This window comes from Chiloscyllium punctatum, chromosome 19 (assembly GCF_047496795.1).
Source record: "Chiloscyllium punctatum isolate Juve2018m chromosome 19, sChiPun1.3, whole genome shotgun sequence".
NCBI classification, from domain to species: Eukaryota; Metazoa; Chordata; class Chondrichthyes; order Orectolobiformes; family Hemiscylliidae; genus Chiloscyllium; species Chiloscyllium punctatum.
This window is the reverse complement of record NC_092757.1, coordinates 50,846,361-50,867,131: the sequence shown is the minus strand read 5'-3', so window position 1 is coordinate 50,867,131 and position 20,771 is coordinate 50,846,361. Positions and strand designations below refer to the sequence as shown.

General features: G+C 46.8%; 1 protein-coding gene across 2 annotated transcripts in view; it reads left to right on the top strand.

The window, feature by feature from the left end:
- The window catches only part of gas2l2 (growth arrest specific 2 like 2), a 113,734-nt gene that overhangs the window by 43,063 nt on the left and 49,900 nt on the right, over positions 1-20,771 (top strand). For both annotated transcript variants that reach the window (XM_072589363.1, XM_072589362.1), the window contains exon 2: positions 7,840-8,081. In XM_072589363.1, the coding sequence (XP_072445464.1) occupies positions 7,840-8,081 (242 nt within the window). The remainder of the gene's footprint in view (positions 1-7,839; positions 8,082-20,771) is intronic.

Here is a 20,771-nt window from a genome sequence, read left to right as displayed (position 1 = left end):
AGTGTGGAAACAGGCCCTTCGGCCCAACAAGTCCACACCGACCCTCCGAAGAGTAATCCATCCAGACCCATTCCCCTACATTTACCCCTGACAAATACACCTAACACTACAGGCAATTTAGCATGACCAATTCATCTAATCTTCACATTTTTGGACTGTGGGAGGAAACCGGAGCACCCGGAGAAAATCCATGCAGACACGGGGAGAATGTGCAAATTCCACACAGAGAGTTGCCCAAGGTGGGAAATCATCCCGGGTCCCTGGTGCTGTGAGGCAGCAGTGCTAACCACTGAACCACTGTGCCACCCCAACTGCCAGACCTGCTGAGTTTCTCCAACATTCTCTGTCTATTCCAGATTTCAAGCATCCACAGTACTATGCTCATAATAGACTTATGATGGTATAGAATGCTAATTGATCTCCAGCAGGTCAGAGCTCTCTATGAAACACATATTTCATGTTTTAAAAATGCTTTATAAAGAAGCTTTCACTGAACCCAAATACCGAATAGGAAGATCCCACACTCTCTATTCAACTTGCCCCTTGATCACCCAACAACCACTTGCAGCAGGAGACTGGAGTTTGTGATCGAGATTGGGATCCGCAGTGATCTTTAACCCAGTGGTTCAGACACCAATTCTGGCATGGTCTCTAACAATGAGAAAGCAGCACAGACACTAATTTGCATGCATGTCATGTCTTCAGCAAGGTAAAATGTGCCAGGATATTTCAGAAGAACCTTAATACAATGTTAGCTTCATACGCAGCACAAGGAAAGATGGCAGGCAAAGGCAAACATGTAAAAACAATGACTGCAGATACTGGAAACCAGATTCTGGATTAGTGGTGCTGGAAGAGCACAGCAGTTCAGGCAGCATCTAAGGAGCTTCGAAATCGACGTTTCAGGCAAAAGCCCTTCATCAGGAATAAAGGCAGTGGGCCTGAAGCGTGGAGAGATAAGCTGGAGGAGCAAACATGTGCAGAGTTTAGTGAAGGTTGAGGCAGTGAGACTGTTGAAAAGAGAGGTGGCACAGATGAGAAGGGCTGAGTGGTCTCCAATGCTGTGTCTGTTCTATTATTCCATAACATGGCAAATGTGCCGTGCTCGAGGTGAACAAATGATTTGGGGCCTTTGTTGCCAAAGTCTCCATTGTTAGGGTTGGCATGGTGGCTCAGTAGTTAGCACTGCTGCTGCACAGTGCTAGGGACCCAGGTGTGATTCCTACCTTGGGTGATTTTCTGTGTGGAGTTTGCACATTCTTCTAGTGCTTGTACGGGTTTGCTCCGGTTTCCTCCCACAGTCCAAAGATGGGTAGGTTGGGTGTATTGGCCATGCTAAATTGCCCATAGTGTTCAGGGATGTTTAGGTGAGGCGCATTAGGTAGGGGGGAAATGGGTGGGTTACTCTTTGGAGGGTTGGTGGGCCGAAGGGCCTGTTTCCACACTGTAGGGATTCTAGGTCTTCTTCATCACATTGTTATGTCTGATGACCACTAATTGATAGAGATCAATTGCTTTGTCCAGTTAATAATTGTATTATCATTGTGACAATAGGGGTGTTTCTCATGCTCCAATGTTACTCATGGAGCTCACAGTTCACAGACCTTTTATGTCAATGTAGCAGCTCCTCCTCAACCAAGAGTAACAGAATCAGTTCTCATTCAGGAAGATATATTCTCCATGGGGTGTTGTCTTTGTACTTGATTTGCACGCTCCTGTCTGGTAGCCAGGAAAAAACATCAAGGTTTGGGATAGCTGGCAGGAAAAGATTAATTATGATCTGCTTCAGACAGTAACGGAGATAGCTCTGAGAAAGATATAAATGCAGTTTTCCTGTTTATGGTGTCAGAGAGAGCAGAGCTTGCTTAATCACAAGCTGTAACATATGATAGTTAACTACTCCTCACGAAGAGATAGTGTAAAAACCTGGACAAAGGACCATAGTTCCTTTATAAATATTTTAATAATGTCACTAATAGATGAACACCTTGTAGTGTATTACTGTTGGGGCCAGATCTGCCTTATAACACTGGGGTACTGTATTGATGGGAACAACTGTATAACAAGCCTGTAGCTGAGTACACATCTACTCCTGTGTCGTAGCGAATGTAGCTTTAGTGTGAAAAGGACTTCCTTGTATGGTAATACAATATGGTGGCTCAGTGGTTAGCAGTGCTGCCTCACAGCGCCAGGGACCTGAGTTCGATTCCAGCCTCGCGGGACTGTCTGTGTGGAGTTTGCACATTCTTCCTGTGTCTGTGTGGGTTTCCTCCAGTTTCCTCCCACAATCCAAAATGTGCAGGTTAGGTGGCCCTAACGTTCATGGATGTGCAGGCTGGATGGATTAGCCATGGGAAAAGCAGTATTATAGGGAAGCGGGGGATGGATTGGTGTGGACTCAATGGGCTGAATGGCCTGTTTCCACACTGTAGGGATTCTATGATGTAGTAATCTAATGGGATCTTCCTCTTCTTCTTTGGTAGTACCTCAGGACCAGGGATGACTCTCATCTACTCCAGTGTTGTGGGTCCTGAAGTGACTAAATAATCAGATACTGCTCCCATCCTCCCTTCCTGGCAGAGGCAGGGGGGTGTTTGCTAAATTGTGTGTGTGGGGGGGATGAATCCCTACAGTGTGGAAACAGGGTCTTCGGCCCAACAAGTCTACACCGACCCTCCAAAGAGTAACCTGCCCAGACCCATTTCCCCTACTAACGCACCCAGCCTACGCCTCCCTGAACACTATGGGCAATTTAGCATGGCCACTTCATCTAACCTGCACATCTTTGGATTGTGGGAGGAAACCCATGCTGACACGGGGAGAGTGTGCAAACTCCACATGGACAGTTCCCCAAGCATGGAATCGAACCCGGGTCCCTGGCAGTGTGAGACAGCAGTGCTAGCCACTGAGCCACCGTGTCGCCTCACAGATGATTTGCATATCATACACTCCTTCTGCTGTTTGCACTTGGTCTTCATCTGGGTCTGGCAGAGACATTCAAAATGGTTGCGCGTCCTTCTTCATCATTTTATATGGCCTTGGGCTAGAGATTTTCTTGAGTTAGTGGATATGATGGATTTCTTGTGAGAGTTTTGAGGACAGCGTTGAAGTATTCTGTCAATCTGGTAACCAGCTGGTTGGAGCTCGGAGTAGAGAGTTTGTTTTGGGGTATATGTGTCCATTATGGAGATGATGCTGCCCACTCAACATGATTCATTGTTCATAACTGATGCTGAGACAGTGGGGAGGTTGCTCTGGGTGAACACACTGATATTGAAGCATCGCTCCCGCTGGTGGGTTTCAGGACTTTATGGAGGCTTTATTGGTGATACCCCTTGAGGGATTTGAGGTCTTTCTTGTACAATGTCCATGTTTGTGACCTGTACAGAAGGTAACATGGTGTCCTGTGGACAATGAGCTTGCTGCTGGGATTAAGGTCTTTGTTATCACACACATTATTCCTCAGACGGCCAGTAGTTGCACGGGAGGCCATGTTGGATTTCATCGTTGGTGCCTGTCCACAATGGAGGCCATGTTGGATTTCATCGTTGGTGCCTGTCCACACTGGAGATGCCTATCCATACTGAGGTACGGGAATTGGTCCAGTGAGTCCCTGTGGGTCTTGATCATTGGCTGATGGTTAATAACAGCAGCATCAGGCTGGTAGAGGACCTTTGTCACCTACTGGTTTAGTCTAAGGCCCGCTGTCTCACGTGCCTCTGTCAATGTGTCGATAATGGTCTAGATCTCAGGCTCCGAGTGGACACACACAACACGGGTCATCCACACTCTGTAGCTCAATCATGAAGGTTGGGTCGGTCTTGGTTCAGTACTGGAATGACGCCGGTTCAATGGTTTCCCGCTCATCCTGCTAGAGAAGCTCCACTCCGGTGGGAATCTCCATGGAGACGGGGGCGGAGTGTTGCAGTGAGGAGGATGGGGGCGGAGCGTTGGTGCGCTGATGCAGTCTGTGACCCCAATATTGGGTCAGTGGTGGATCTGTTGGTGAGGAGAAGGGCTGGCGTGCTGTCACACAGCAGGAAGAGGATGGTGATGGATTTCTGCGGGCAGCTGCATTTAAGCCAAAGGTCAAAGAAAGCCTTGTGTAGAGTTTGCAGGTTCTCTCTACATTTCTCTTGATCTTCACAGCAATAAAAGGTCCATGTCCATTGAGCATGCCAATGCACTGGGTCCACATTGAGTCTCCAGTAGGAGCTCTTCACCCATTGATAGAAGGTGATTGAGGAGGATCTATTATTGGTGAGTACAAGTCTGTCTGTGCCCACATAAGAACAGGGTACGATGCACAACTCATTGATCGCCAGTTCCAACATGCCACCATGAGAAACTGTAATGACGTCCTCGGGAGCCAGACATGTGCTGCAACTGACAGGGTACCCTTCGTTGTCCAGTACTTCCCAGGAGCCAAAAAACTACGCCCTGTTCTTCGCAGCCTGCAACACATGATCAATGAGGATGAGCACCTCGCCCAGACCTTCCCCACACCTCCATTTCTCACCTATAAGTATCCACCAAACCTCAAACAGATCATTGTTCGCAGCAAACTGCCCGGCTTTCAGGATAACACTATACAACCTCGCCATGGTACACACTGCAAGATGTGTCAGAATGTGGACACAGATACCACCATTACATGTGAGGACATCACCCCTGTGTAAGCGGTAGGTAGTCACGTGACTTGGTTAACGCTGTCTATCTCATACGCTGCAGGCAAGGATGCCCTGAGGCATGGTACATTGGCGAGACCAAACAGATGCTACGCAATGGATGAATGAACACTGCGCCACAATCACCAGACAGGGGTGTTCTCTCCCAGTTGGGGGATCACTTCAGCGGTCCGGGATATTCGGCCTCAGGTCTTCAGGTGACCATCCTCCAAGGCAGACTTCGGGCCAGGCAGCAACGCAGAGTGGCTGAGTAGCCAAGTTTGCTACCCATGGGGATGGCCTCAACTGAGACCTGAACCAGAGGGTTCATGTCACAATACCCCCTCTCTCACACACACACGCAGTCTTACCCATACACTGATGCAGACCCTCTCTCATACACACACACACACACACACACATATACATGCATCCCCCACACTCACATCCATGCACACACCCTCTCATAGGCTTATCCCCATCACACTCACACACACACTTTATCAAGCTTACACACACTCACAGGCACACACTCACATGCGCTCTCTTTCTCTCCACCCTCCCTCCCCCCACATCCTGCAAGCGCACACACACACACACACACACGCGCGCACACACACACACACACACATGCATATAAGTCTATGGGGTGCATTTGTACTGGCAGAATTATGTTTGCAGATACATTCTATTTTGCTCAAAAATGCATAATCTGCAGACACTCAATGCAGGCAGTCAATCCATGTAATATTTTGTAAATTCCACTTTGGAAATAGAACCAGTCTGACTCAAGATTGGGATACAGACACACTCTAACCTCACACCTTTAAGGCGTTGTCTGAGCTGAGATGTCACCTTTTTTTTCAGAAAACCTTACGTTATCTCGAGAATGTAACTTAAAAGAAGCTGTAGGATTTACATATTAATGAACCGAAACCTGTAATCCATGCTGCTAAAAGATGGAAGACTTAATAACAATCTAGGTTTGTTCAATATATCATTTTACTTGCATGACACTGTGACCTTTTGCTATAAATTCTGTGTCTTCTGGTCCTGCTTCACAACCACCTGATGAAGGAACAGCGCTCCGAAAGCTAGTGCTTCCAAATAAACCTGCTGGTCTATAACCTGGTGTTGTGTGATTTTTAACTCTCTGTTCTTATACAGCACCAATCCAAAGAATAAATCACATTTATGGGAGCAGTTCTACAGGTTAACACAAGGGGGAGTTGCATAACATTGGCTGGGGAGGGATGAATCTGATCCTTCCTCTTGCCCTTTCCAGAAGACCCGTATTGCCCACACCCTCCAGGAGCTTTTCCTGTTTCATTACCACCCTCAGTTTTGGGTGTCAATCTGAAAACCGCGGATCAAAGTCCCACTGTAGAGACTTGAGCCACAGAATCTGGGGAAGTGCTGTAATATCAATGGTGCTGTGCTCAGATGAGATTTTAGATGGAGCCCTAGCTACCCTTTTTGGTAGTCATAAAAGATCCCATCTCACTGCTTTGGTTATATGGGCCCTCTTGTGGCACAGTGGTAATGTCTGTATCTCTGAGCCAGGAGACCCAGGTTTGAGTCTCAACTGCACCAGAGGTGTATACGTTCCTGAACAGGTTGATTAAACAATATTTACAAGTAAAGGTAGCGGCATTCAGTCCCTCAAGCCTGTCCCACCATTTGTTAATACCATGGCTGGTCTGTTTGTGATTTAAATTCCATATTTCCATTCATAATTTTTGATTCCTTACCTGACAAGAATTGAACAGCCTCTGTCTTGAAATATTCGTTGAGCCCTGTCTCCACGACCTTCTGAAGAGATTTCCTGTAAGAGAACGGATTTTCCTTCTCACTCTCTGCCCTCAAAGGATAATTACAATACACCCAATGCTTCATGTCTCCAGGTCCCCAGCCTGAACTTCCTCAACCCGAGAACTGAGCTTCTGCCTGAGCTGGTCTAAATATCGCAGTTTTATCCAGAACGCTGCCTTTTTTTTTTTTTCTTTTTCTGTCAGAGAGTGAACAGGATGTCTGACGCTCCTGTTCTTTCTTTTTTCGCACGCACACACACTGATCCAGCTCTCTCAAGAGCCAGCTCTCAGAGTGAACAGAATTTTCTGACACTCCTCTTTATTTTTTTCTTTTTTTTTGTTTTTTCTTCTTTTTTTTGCAGGTGTGAGACACAGTGAGAGACACAAGGTACACGAATCTTGATTCAATTTCCACCACCAGGAAGATAGGAAAACACCCGAGTGGCCAGTGACAAGCACTGCCCTTCACCTCAAAGGGCAATGCTGTGTGATCAAGAATGCTGCCTTTATAGTGTACGCTAATAGCCTTGGCAACAAGAGTAATTAGACCAGGACAATTGAGGAATAGGATTGTGGGATATAATTATGCAAATTGGACATGTCAATACTGTCAACCCCACCATTTCATAAGACATGACATAAACTATTGACAATCTAAAGAGCTGAGGTAAAAACTATCAGTTGCTATTCCCTTTCAAACCAATATTAATTTATAATGAAATATAAAACAGAGGATGCTGGAGAAACTCGCAGGTTTGGCCGCATCTGTGGTGAGAGAAGCAGAGTTAATGTTTCAAATCCAGCGTGAACATCTTTTGATGTGACCTTATGGAAGTTTATAAAATTGTGGTGGTGAATGGCAGGTGTCTTTTCCCTAGGGTGGAGAATTTCAAGATCAGGGGGCATATTTTTGAGGTGAGAGGAGAAAGATTTTAAAAAAAAGACTTGGGCACAAATTTGGTTCATGTGTGGAATGAAGTTCCAGAGGAAGTGATGGATGTGGGTACAATTATATTTAAAAGACATTTGATTAGGTAAATGAATAAGGAATGTTTGAGAGGGGATAGACCAAGCACAGACAGGTGGGACTAGCTTAGTTTGGGAACATGGTTGATGTGAACTGGTTGGACCGAAGGGTCTGTTTCTGTGCTGTACGACTCGATGACTCTTACCATGACTGGATCGCAAAGAATTCTTTATTGGCTGTCAAGAGCTTTGGGATAGGGCAGGGGGAGTTGCTCTGAGATCACTGCAGACACTATACAAATGCAGGTCATTCTTTATCGACCTGCTGCCTGTGCATTGTCTCCTGAGCTTGGAGGCTGCTTGGATCTGACTGCTGACCCTGTTCCAATTTGCAGATGTGTTAATGTTTGAGACCGAGGACCTGGTGCTGAGGAAAAACAAGAAGAACGTTGTGCTGTGCCTGCTGGAGGTGGCGAGGAGAGCCTCCAAATTTGGGATGTTGGCCCCGGTCCTCATTCAGATGGAGGAACAGATCGAGGAAGAGATCCGGGAGGAGATGGATCTGCCATCGGAGACCATCCCTCCGAGACCCAAACCACAGAAGGAGCTGTGTGATTTCAGAAACTTGGATGAAATGGTGAGTACACCCATGACTGCACTCTCTCGTTGTCCTACACTGAGCCACACATATTCTTCATAATTCTGGATTAGTGGTGCTGGAAGAGCACAGCAGTTCAGGCAGCATCCAAGGAGCTTCGAAATCGACATTTCGGGCAAAAGCCCTTCATCAGGAATAAAAACCTACTCTTCATAATACCCAGTCGTGGAACAAGAGACTATCCTGCCCATTGTATCTGTACTAACCCTTTGAAAGAACTATCTGATTAGTCTACCACTTTGGGTGGCACGGTGGCTCAGTGGTAAGTACAGCTGCCTCACAGTGCCAGGGACTCGGGTTCGATTCCTGCCTTGGGCAACTGTGTGGAGTTTGCACATTCTCCCAGTGTCAGCGTGGGTTTCCTCTGGGTTCTCCGCTTTCCTCCCACAGTCCAAAGATGTGAAGTTTAGGTAGATTGGCCATGCAAAATTGCCCGTAGTGTTCAGGGATGTGTTGCTTAGGTGTATTAGTCAGGGGTAAATATAGGGGAGGGGGAATGGGCCTGGGTGGTTTACTCTTCGGAGGGATAGTGTGGACTTGTTGGGCCAAATGGTCTGTTTTCACACTGTAGGGAATCTATCTTCTATTCTATCTCTCTACCCCTGGCCTTGCAAATGATTTTCTTTTCAGTTATGTTTCCAATTCGCTTTTCTCCAAATGATATTATCGAGTCTATCTTCTGAATTCATTTCAAACTTTGCCACATAATGAAGAACTCTCCTTAATTGCCAACGATCCTAAATCTCCATGTGCCCATTATCAACCCTCCGGGACAGTTCACCGAACATTTGGCCTCATTTTAGAAGGGAAACGAAGGCTTGGGAAAGAGAGCAGGCGAGACTTGCAAGAATGGTTCCAGGTATGAGGAACTTAGTTATAGGGTTAGATTGGAAATACCAGGACTGTGCTTCTGAAGGACAAAAACTGAGAGACGGGGCATGGACAGAGTAAATACACAAGGTCTTTTCCCTGGGGTAAGGGAGTCCAGAACTAGAGGGTATAGGTTTAGGGTGAGAGGGGAAAGATGTAAAAGGGACTAAAGGACAACTTTTTCATACAGAGGGTTGTATGTGTATGGAGTGAGCTGCCAGAGGATATGGTGGAGGCTGGTAAAATTACAACATTTAAAAGGCATTTGGATGGGTATATGAATAGGAAGGGTTTGGAGGGATATGAGCCGGGTGCTGGCAGGTGGGACGAGATTGGGTTGGGATATCTGGTTGGCATGGACAAGGTGGACTGAAGGGTCTGTTTCCATGCTGTACATCTCTATGACTCTATGACTCTAAGACAATTTATTTGAGGTATTCAAAGTCATAAAGGGTCCGTAAAGAGTATATAGGGAGAATATTGTCGGGAGAATCAAGAACCAGAGGACATGGTTGAGAGGAATGGAAAAAGAGTCAAAGATGTGTTGGGGAAAATATTATTTTCATTCAGCAAGTGGTTAGGATTGGAAAGGCACTGACTGAAACTGTGGTGAAGACAGATTGAAGGGTGGCTTTCAAAAGGAAGAGAAATAATTTGATGGGCTGTGGCAGCAAGTCAGGGCATTCAGATCAATGAGTTGTTCTTATGGAGAACATGACAGGTTAAATGGCCTTCTGATGCTCTGTGACCATTCTTTAATTCCATGATTAGATGTTTAACTTTTTCTGTTCTAAGAAGAGTAACCACAGACTCACCAATTATTCCACACAACCCGGGTTCATCATTCCGCGTGCCATTTCCTTGGATTAGATTCCCTAAAGTGTAGAAACAGGCCCATCAGCCCAAACTGACCCTCCAAAGAGTATCCCATCCAGATCCATTTCCCTCTGGCTAATGGACCGAACACTATAGTTAATTTACCATGGCCAATTGACCTGACCTGTACATGCTTGGACTGTGGGAGAACACCCAGAAGAAACACACACAGACTCAGGGAAAGTGTGCAAACTCCACACAGAGAGTCACGCAAAGTTGGAATCGAACCTGGGATCCTGGTGTTGTGAGGCAGCAGTGCTAAACACTGTACCACCGCGTCACCTGTTCTTTAATTAGAGTATCCTGAAGGTGGGAGATTGGATATCAAACAGAAGAGATAGGGAGGTTCTAATCCAAGGTTGGGACTGTGTCAGTTTAGCTGTAGAGATACTGTGATAGGTCAGTGTTAGGTTAGCTGTGGTGATGCTGTGGTGGGTCTGTGTTGGGTTAGCTGTGGCGATGCTATGATTGGTCAGTGATAGGTTAGCTGTGGCAATAGTGTGATATGTCTGCGGTTGATTTGCTATGGCGATATTGTGATAGGTCTGTGTGAGGTTATCTGTGGCGCTACTGTGATGTGTGTGTTAACTTAGCTGTGGCGATACTGTGGTGGGTCTGTATTAGGTTAGCTGCAGCGATACTGTGATGGTCTGTGTTAGGTTAGTTGTGGTGATAGTGTGATGGGTCTGTGTTAGGTTAGCTGTGGCGATGTGATTGGTCTGTGTTAGGTTAGGTGTGATGATGGTGTGATATGAATGTGGTAGTTTTGCTGTGGCGATATTGTGATAGGTCTGTGTGAGGTTATCTGTGCTGATGCTGTGATTGGACAGTGTTAGGTTTGCATTGCGATTCTGTGATGGGTCTGTGTTGGGTTAGCTGTGGAGATAATGTGACGGGTCTATTTTAGGTTAGCTGTGGCAATGCTGTGATAGGTCTGTGTGAGGTTAGCTATGGTGATGCTGTGATTGGTCTGTGTTAGGTTAGCTGTGGGGATGCTGTGATTAGTCTCTGTAAGGTTTGCGTTGCGATACTGTGATGGGTCTGTGTTAGGTTAGCTGTGGAGATACTGTGATGGGTGTATGTTAGGTTAGCTGTGCAGATACTGTGATGTGTCTGTGTTAGGTAAGCTGTAGCGATAGTGTAATGGATCGGTGTTAGGTTAGCTATAGCAATGCTGTGATTGGCCTGTGTTAGGTTAGCTGTGGCGATGGTGTGATATGAATGTGGTAGTTTTGCTGTGGCGATATTGTGATAGGTCTGTGTGAGGTTATCTGTGCTGATGCTGTGATTGGTCTGTGTTAGGTTTGCATTGCAATTCTGTGATGGGTCTGTGTTAGGTTAGCTGTGGAGATAATGTGATGGGACTATGCTAGGTTAGCTCTGGCGATACTGTGATGGGTCTGTGTTAGGTTAGCTGTGGCAATGTTGTGATTGGTCTGTGTTAGGTTTGCATTGCAATTCTGTGATGGGTCTGTGTTAGGTCAGCTGTGGAGATAATGTGATGGGACTGTCTTAGGTTAGCTCTGGCGATACTGTGATGGGTCTGTGTTAGGTTAGCTGTGGCAATGCTGTGATGGGTCTGTGTTAGTATAGCTGTGGCGATATTGTGATGGGTCTATGTTAGAATAGCTGTGGTGATACAGTGTGGGGTCTGTGTTAGGTTAGCTGTAGCGATGCTGTGATTGGCCTGTGTTAGGTTAGCTGTGGCGATGGTATGATGGGTATGTGTGAGGTTAGCTGTGGCGATGCTGTGATGGGTCTGTGTTTGGTTAGCTATGGCGATGGTGTGATGGGTCTATGTTAGGTTAGCTGTGGTGATGCTGTGATGGATCTGTGTTAGGTTAGCTGTGGCGATGCTGTGAGGGGTATGTGTGAGGTTAGGTGTGGCGATGCTGTGATGGGTATGTGTGAGGTTAGCTGTGGCGATGTTGTGATGGATCTTTGTTTAGTTAGCTGTGGCGATGGTGTGATATGAATGTGGTAGTTTTGCTGTGGCGATATTGTGATAGGTCTGTGTGAGATTATATGTGCTGATGCTGTGATTGGTCTGTGTTAGGTTAGCTGTGGCGATACTGTGATGGGTCTGTGTTAGGTTAGCTGTGGTGATAATGTGACGGGTCTATGTTAGGTTAGCTGTGGCGATGCTGTGATGTGTCTGTCTTAGGTTAGATTTGGAGATCCTGTGATGTGTCTGTGTTAGGTTAGCTGTGGTGATACTGTGATGGGTCAGTGTTAGGTTAGCTGTGGCGATGCTGTGATTGGTCTGTGTTAGGTTAGCTGTGGCGATGCTGTGATTGGTCTGTGTTAGGTTAGCTGTAGCGATGCTGTGATTGGTCTGTGTTAGGTTAGCTGTGACAATGCTGTGATGGGTCAGTGTTAGATTAGCTGTGGCGATGCTGTGATAGGTCTGTGTTATCTTGGCTGTGGCAATGCTGTGATTGGTCTATGTTAGGTTAGCTATGGCGATACTGTGATGGGTCTGTGTTCGGTTAGCTGCGGTGATACTGTAATAGGTCTGTGTAAGGTTAGCTGTGATTGGTCTGTGTTAGGTTAGCTGTGGCGATGCTGTGATAGGTCTGTATTATGTTAGCTGTGGCAATGCTGTGATTGGTCTATGTTAGGTTAGCTGTGGCGATACCGTGATGGGTCTGTGTTCGGTTAGCTGTGGAGTTACTTTGATGGGTGTGTGCTAGGTTAGCTGTGGCGATGCTGTGATGGATCTGTGTAAGGTTAGCTATGGAGTTACTGTGATGGGTGTGTGTGAGGTTAGCTGTGGCGATGCTGTGATGGGTCTGTATAAGGTTAGCTGTGGAGTTACTGTGATGGTTGTGTGTTAGGTTAGCTGCGACGAAACTGTAATGGGTCTGTGTAAGGTTAGCTGTGGCAATGCTGTGATTGGTCTGTGTTAGGTTAGCTGTGGCGATACTGTAATGGGTCTGTGTAAGGTTAGCTGTGGCGATGCTGTGATGTGTCGGTGTAAGGTTAGCTGTGGTGATACTGTGATGTGTCTGTGTTAGGTTTGCTGTGGCGATACTGTGATTGGTCAGTGTTAGGTTAGCTGTGGCGATGCTGTGATTGGTCTGTGTTAGGTTAGTTGTGGCGATATTGTGAATGGTCAGTGTTAGGTTAGCTGTGGCCATGCTGTGATGGGTCAGTGTTAGGTTAGCTGTGGCCATGCTGTGATGGGTCAGTGTTAGGTTAGCTGTGGCGATGGCATGTTGGGTCTATGTTAGGTTAGCTGTGGCGATGCTGTGATTGGTCAGTGTTAGGTTAACTGTGGCGATGCTGTGATAGGTCTATGTTCGTTTAGCTGTGGAGTTACTGTGATGGGTGTGTGTTAGGTTAGCTGCGGCGATACTGTAATGGGTCTGTGTAAGGTTAGCTATGGCGATGCTGTGATGGGTCTGTGTTGGGTTATCTGTGGTGATAGTGTGATGAGTGTGTGTGGTTACCTGTGGCAATGCTGTGATGGGTCTGTGTGAGGTTAGCTGTGGAGATGCTGTGATTGGTCAGTGTTAGGTTAGCTGTGGCGATGCTGTGATGTGTCTGTGTTAGGTTTGCTGTGGTGATGCTGTGATGGGTCAGTGTTAGGTTAGCTGTGGCGATACTGTGATTGGTCTGTGTTAGGTTAACTGTGGCGATCCTGTGATAGGTCTATGTTAGGTTAGCTGTGGTGATGCAGTGATTGGTCTGTGTTAGGTTATCTGTGGTGATGCAGTGAATGGTCTGTGTTAGGTTAGCTGTGGCGATGCTGTGATATGTCTTTGGTAGATTTGCTGTGGCGATATTGTGATAGATCTGTGTGATGTTGTCTATGGTGATGCTGTGATGCGTCTGTGTTAGGTTAGCTGTGGAGTTAATGTGATGGGTGTGTGTTAGGTTAGTTGTGGCGATACTGAGATGGGTCTGTGTGAGGTTAGCTGTGGAGTTATTATGATGGGTGTGTGTTAGGTTAGCTGCGGCGATACTGTAATGGGTCTGTGTAAGGTTAGCTATGGCGATGCTGTGATGGGTCTGTGTTGGGTTAGCTGTGGTGATCGTGTGATGGGTGTGTGTGAGGTTAGCTGTGGCGATGCTGTTATTTGTCAATGTTAGGTTTGCTGTGGTGATACTGTGATTGGTCAGTGTTAGGTTAGCTGTGGCAATTCTGTGATGGGTCAGTGTTAGGTCAGCTGTGGCAATGCTGTGATTGGTCTGTGTTATGTTAGCTGTGGCGATACTGTGATGGGTCTGTGTTAGGTTAGCTGTGGCGATACTGAGATGGGTCTGTGTTATGTTAGCTGTGGAAATACCCCGATGGGTCTGTGTTAGGTTGGCTGTGGCGATGCTGTGAAGTGTCTGTGGTAGGTTAGATTTGGAGATACTGTGATGTGTCTGTGTTAGGTTTGCTGTGGTGATGCTGTGACGGGTCAGTGTTAGATTAGCTGTGGCAATGCTGTGATTGGTCTGTGTTAGGTTAGCTGTGGCGATACCGTGATGGGTCTGTGTTAGGTTTGCTGTGGCGATGCTGTGATAGGTCTATGTTAGGTTAGCTGTGGTCATGCAGTGTTTGGTCTGTGTTAGGTTAGCTGTGGCGATGGTGTGATATGTCTTTGGTAGATTTGCTGTGGCGATATTGTGATAGGTCTGTGTGATGTTGTCTATGGTGATGCTGTGATGCGTCTGTGTTAGGTTAGCTGTGGTGATGGTGTGATGGGTCAGTGTTAGGATAGCTGTGGCGATGCTGTGATTGGTCTATGTTAGGTTAGCTGTGGCGATACCGTGATGGGTGTGTGTTCGGTTAGCTGTGGCGTTACTGTGATGGGTGGGTGTTAGGTTACCTGTGGCAATGCTGTGATGGGTCTGTGTGAGGTTAGCTTGGTGATACTGTGATTGGTCTGTGTTAGGTTAACTGTGGCGATGCAGTGATAGGTCTATGTTAGTTTAGCTGTGGTGATGCAGTGATTGGCCTGTGTTAGGTTAGCTGTGGCGATGGTGTGATATGTCTTTGGTAGATTTGCTGTGGTGATATTGTGATAGGTCTGTGTGATGTTGTCTATGGTGATGCAGTGATTTGTCTGTGTTAGGTTAGCTGTCGTGATGGTGTGATTGGTCTATGTAAGGTTAGCTGTGGCGATACCGTGATGGGTCTGTGTTCAGTTAGCTGTGGAGTTACTGTGATGGATGTGTGTTAGGTTAGTTGTGACGATGCTGTGATGGTTCTGTGTGAGATTAGCTGTGGAGTTATTACGATGGGTGTGTGTTAGGTTAGCTGCGGCGATACTGTAATGGGTCTGTGTAAGGTTAGCTATGGCGATGCTGTGATGTGTGTGTGCTAGGTTTGCTGTGGCGATGCTGTGATGGATCTGTGTGAGGTTAGCTGTGGATTTACTGTGATGGGTGTGTGTTGGGTTAGCTGCGGCGATACTGTAATGGGTCTGTGCAAGGTTAGCTGTAGCAATGCTGTGATTGGTCTGTGTTAGGTTAGCTGCGGCGATACTGTAATGGGTCTGTGTAAGGTAAGCTGTGGCAATGCTGTGATGTTCTGTGTTCGGTAAGCTGTGGCAATGCTGTGACTGGTCTGTGTTAGGTTAGCTGTGGCGATACTGTGATGTGCCTGTGTTAGGTTTGCTGTGGCGATCCTGTGATGGGTCAGTGTTAGGTGTGCTGTGGCGATGGTGTGATATGTCTTTGGTAGATTTGCTGTGGTGATATTGTGATAGGTCTGTGTGATGTTGTCTATGGTGATGCTGTGATGGTCCGTGTTAGGCTAGCTGTGGTGATGGTGTGATTGGTCTATGTAATGTTAGCTGTGGCGATGCCGTGATGGGTCTGTGTTCAGTTAGCTGTGGAGTTACTGTGATGGGTGTGTGTTAGGTTAGTTGTGACGATGCTGTGATGGTTCTGTGTGAGGTTAGCTGTGGAGTTATTACGATGGGTGTGTGTTAGGTTAGCTGCGGCGATACTGTAATGGGTCTGTGTAAGGTTAGCTATGGCGATGCTGTGATGGGTCTGTGTTGGGATAGCTGTGGAGTTACTGTGATGGGTGTGTGTTAGGTTACCTGTGGCAATGATGTGCTGGGTCTGTGTGAGGTTAGCTGTAGTGATACTGTGATGGGTCTATGTTAGGTTAGCTGTGGCGATGCTGTGATTGGTCAGTTTTCGGTTAGCTCTGGTGATACTGTGATTGATCTGTGTTAGGTTAACTGTGGCGATGCTGTGATAGGTCTATGTTAGGTTAGCTGTAGTGATGCAGTGATTGGTCTGTGTTAGGTTAGCTGTGGCGATGGTGTGATATGTCTTTGGTAGATTTACTGTTGTGATATTGTGAAAGGTCTGTGTGATGTTGTCTATGGTGATGCTGTGATGCGTCTGTGTTAGGTTAGCTGTGGTGATGGTGTGATGGGTCTATGTTAGGTTAGCTGTGGCGATACCGTGATGGGTCTGTGTTCGGTTAGCTGTGGAGTTAATGTGATGGGTGTGTGTTACGTTAGTTGTGGCGATGCTGTGATGGGTGTGTGTGAGGTTAGCTGTGGAGTTATTATGATGGGTGTGTGTTAGGTTAGCTGCGGCAATCCTGTAATGGGTCTGTGTAAGGTTAGCTATGGCGATGCTGTGATGGGTCTGTGTTGGGTTTGCTGTGGTGATACTGTGATGGGTGTGTGTGAGGTTAGCTGTGGCGATGCTGTTATTTGTCAATGTTAGGTTTGCTGTGGAGATACTGTGATTGGTCAGTGTTAGGTTAGCTGTGGCAATTCTGTGATGGGTCAGTGTTAGGTTAGCTGTGGCAATGCTGTGATTGGTCTGTGTTATGTTAGCTGTGGCAATACTCTGATGGGTCTGTGTTAGGTTTGCTGTGGTGATGCTGTGATGGGTGTGTGTGAGGTTAGCTGTGGCGATGTTTAGACTGGTCTGTGCTAGGTTAGGTGTGGTGATGCTGTGATGGGTGTGTGTGAGGTTAGCTGTGGCGATGTTTAGACTGGTCTGTGCTAGGTTAGGTGTGGTGATGCTGTGATGGGTCTATGTTAGGTTAGGTATGGCAATGCTGTGATTGGTCAGTGTTAGGTTTGCTGTGGCGTTGTTGCGATGGGTCTGTGTTAGGTTCGCTGTGGCGATATTGCGATTCATCTGTGTTATTTTAGCTGTGGCAAAGCTGTGATGGGTCACTGTTGGGTTACCTGTGGAGTTACTGTGATGGGTGTGTGTGAGGTTAGCTGTGGGGATGCTGTGATGGGTCTGTATTATGTTAGCTGTGGCGATGTTTAGATTGGTCTGTGCGAGGTTAGATGTGGCGATACTGTGATGGGTCTGTGTTAGGTTAGCTGTGGCAATGCTGTGATTGGTGTGTGTTAGGTTAGCTGTGGCAATGCTGTAATTGGTCTGTGTTATGTTAGCTGTGGCGATACTGTGATGGGTCTGTGTTAGGTTAGTTGTGGCAATACTGTGATGGGCCTGTGTTAGGTTAGCTGTGGTGATACTATGATGGGTCTGTGTTAGGTTAGCTGTGACGATGCTGTGATTGGTGTGTGTTAGATTAGCTGTGGCGATGCTGTGATGGGTGTGTGTGAGGTTAGCTGTGGCGATGCTGTGATTTGTCATTGTTACGTTTGCTGTGGTGATACTGTGGCAATGCTGTGATGGGTCTGTGTTAGGTTAGCTGTGGCAATACTGTGATGGGCCTGTGTTAGGTTAGCTGTGGTGATACTATGATGGGTCTGTGTTAGGTTAGCTGTGGCAATGCTGTGATGGGTGTGTGTTAGGTTAGCTTTGGTGAAGCTGGGATTGGCCTATGTTAGGTTTGTATTGCGAAACTGTGATGGGTCTGTGCTAGGTTTGCTGTGGAGATACTGTGATGGGTCTGTGTTAGGTTATCTGTGGCAATGCTGTGATTGGTCTATGTTAGGTTAGCTGTGGCGATACCGTGATGGGTCTGTGTTCGGTTAGCTGTGGATTTACTGTGATGGGTGTGTGTTAGGTTAGCTGTGGCGATGCTGTGATGGGTCTGTGTAAGGTTAGCTGTGGAGTTACTGTGATGGGTGTGTGTTGGGTTAGCTGCGGCGATACTGTAATGGGTCTGTGTAAGTTTAGCTGTGGCGATGCTGTGATTGGTCAGAGTTAGGTTAGCTGTGGTGATACTGTGATTGGTCTGTGTTAAGTTAACTGTGGCGATGCTGTGATAGGTCTATGTTAGATGAGCTGTGGTGATGCAGTGATTGGTCTGTGTTAGGTTAGCTGTGGCGATGGTGTGATATGTCTTTGGTAGATTTGCTGTGGCGATATTATGATAGGTCTGTGTGATGTTGTCTATGGTGATGCTGTGATGCGTCTGTGTTAGGTAAGCTGTGGTGATGGTGTGATGGGTCAGTGTTGGGATAGCTGTGGCGATGCTGTGATAGGTCTATGTTCGTTTAGCTGTGGAGTTACTATGATGGGTGTGTGTTAGGTTTCCTGCGGGGATACTGTAATGGGTCTGTGTAAGGTTAGCTGTGGCGATGCTGTGATGGGGCTGTGTGAGGTTAGCTGTGGGGATGCTGTGATGGGTCAGTGTTAGGTTAGCTGTGGCAATGCTGTGATTGGTCTGTGTTAGATTAGCTGTGGCGATGCTGTGATGGGTGTGTGTGAGGTTAGCTGTGGTGATACTGTGATGGGTCAGTGTTAGGTTAGCTGTGGCGATGCTGTGATTGGTCTGTGTTATGTTAGCTGTGGCGATACTCTGATAGGTCTGTGTTAGGTTAGCTGTGGCAATACTGTGATGGGCCTGTGTTAGGTTAGCTGTGGCGATGTTTTGATTGGTCTGTGCTAGGTTAGGTGTGGTGATGCTGTGATGGGTCTGTGTTAGGTTAGGTGTTGCGATGCTGTGGTGGGTCAGTGTTAGGTTCGCTGTGGCAATGCTGTGATTGGTCTGTATTATGTTAACTGTGGCGATGTTTTGATTGGTCTGTGCTAGGTTAGGTGTGGTGATGCAGTAATGAGGGTGTGTGTGAGGTTAGCTATGGCGATGCTGTGATTTGTCATTGTTACGTTTGCTGTGGTGATCCTGTGATTGGTCAGTGTTAGGTTAGCTGTGGCAATGCTGTGATGGGTCTGTGTTAGGTTAGCTGTGGCAATGCTGTGATTGGTCTGTGTGAGGTTAGCTGTGGAGATACTGTGATGTGTATGTGTTGGGTTAGCTGTGGAGATACTGTGATGTGTCTGTGTTAGGTTTGCTGTGGTGATGCTGTGATGGGTCTGTGTTGGATTAGCTGTGGCGATGCTGTGATGGGTGTGTGTGAGGTTAGCTGTGGTGATACTGTGATGGGTCAGTGTTAGGTTAGCTGTGGCGATGCTGTGATTGGTCTGTGTTATGTTAGCTGTGGCGATACTCTGATAGGTCTGTGTTAGGTTAGCTGTGGCAATACTGTGATGGGCCTGTGTTAGGTTAGCTGTGGCGATGTTTTGATTGGTCTGTGCTAGGTTAGGTGTGGTGATGCTGTGATGGGTCTGTGTTAGGTTAGGTGTTGCGATGCTGTGGTGGGTCAGTGTTAGGTTCGCTGTGGCAATGCTGTGATTGGTCTGTATTATGTTAACTGTGGCGATGTTTTGATTGGTCTGTGCTAGGTTAGGTGTGGTGATGCAGTAATGAGGGTGTGTGTGAGGTTAGCTATGGCGATGCTGTGATTTGTCATTGTTACGTTTGCTGTGGTGATCCTGTGATTGGTCAGTGTTAGGTTAGCTGTGGCAATGCTGTGATGGGTCTGTGTTAGGTTAGCTGTGGCAATGCTGTGATTGGTCTGTGTGAGGTTAGCTGTGGAGATACTGTGATGTGTATGTGTTGGGTTAGCTGTGGAGATACTGTGATGTGTCTGTGTTAGGTTTGCTGTGGTGATGCTGTGATGGGTCTGTGTTGGATTAGCTGTGGCGATGCTGTGATGAGTATTTGTGAGGTTAGCTCTGGGAATGCTGTGATGGGTCTGGGTAAGGTTAACTTTGGCAATGCTGTGATTGGTCTGTATTAGGTTAGCTGTGGTGATGCAGTGATGGGTCTGGGTTAGGTTAGCTGTGGTGATTGTGTGATATGTCTGTGGTAGATCTGCTGTGGCGATATTGTGATAGGTCTGTGTGTGTTATCTGTGGTGATGCTGTGATGTGTCTGTGTTAGGTTTGCTGTGATGATATTGTGATGGGTCTGTGTTAGGTTAGCCGATGGTGTGATGGGTGTATGTTACGTTAGCTGTGGCGATGTTGTGATAGGTCAGTGTTAGGTTAGCTGTGGCGATATTGTGATTGATCCGTGTTAGGTTAGGTGTGGCAATGCTGTGATTGGTCTGTGTTAGTTTAGTTTGGCGATGCTGTGATGGGTCTACGTTAGGTTAGCTGTGGCGATGTTGTGATTGTTCTGTGTAGGTTAGGTGTTGCGATGCTGTGATTACTCTGTGTTAGTTTAGTTTGGCGATGCTGTGATTGGTCTGTGTTAGATTAGCTGTGGCGACATTGTGATTGATCTGTATTCGGTTAGCTGTAGCGATGATGTGTTGGATCTGTTTTAGGTTAGCTGTGTAGATAATGTGATGGGTCTATGTTAGGTTAGCTGTGGTGATGCAGTGATGGGTCTGTGTTAGGTTAGCTGTCGCGATGCTGTGATATGTCTGTGGTAGATTTGCTGTGGTGATATTGTTATAGGTCTGTGTGATGTTATCTGTGACGATGCTATGATAGGTCTGTATGAGATTAGCTGTGGTGATCTGTGATTGGTCAGTGTTAAGTTAGCTGTGGTGATACTGTGATTGGTCTGTGTTAGGTTAGCTGTGGCGATGCTGTGATAGGTCAAGTTAGGTGAGTTGTGGTCATGCAGTGATGGGTCTGTGTTAGGTTAGCTGTCGCGATGGTGTGATATGTCTGTGGTAGATTTGCTGTGATGATATTGTGATAGGTCTGTGTGATGTTATCTGTGGCGATGCTGTGATG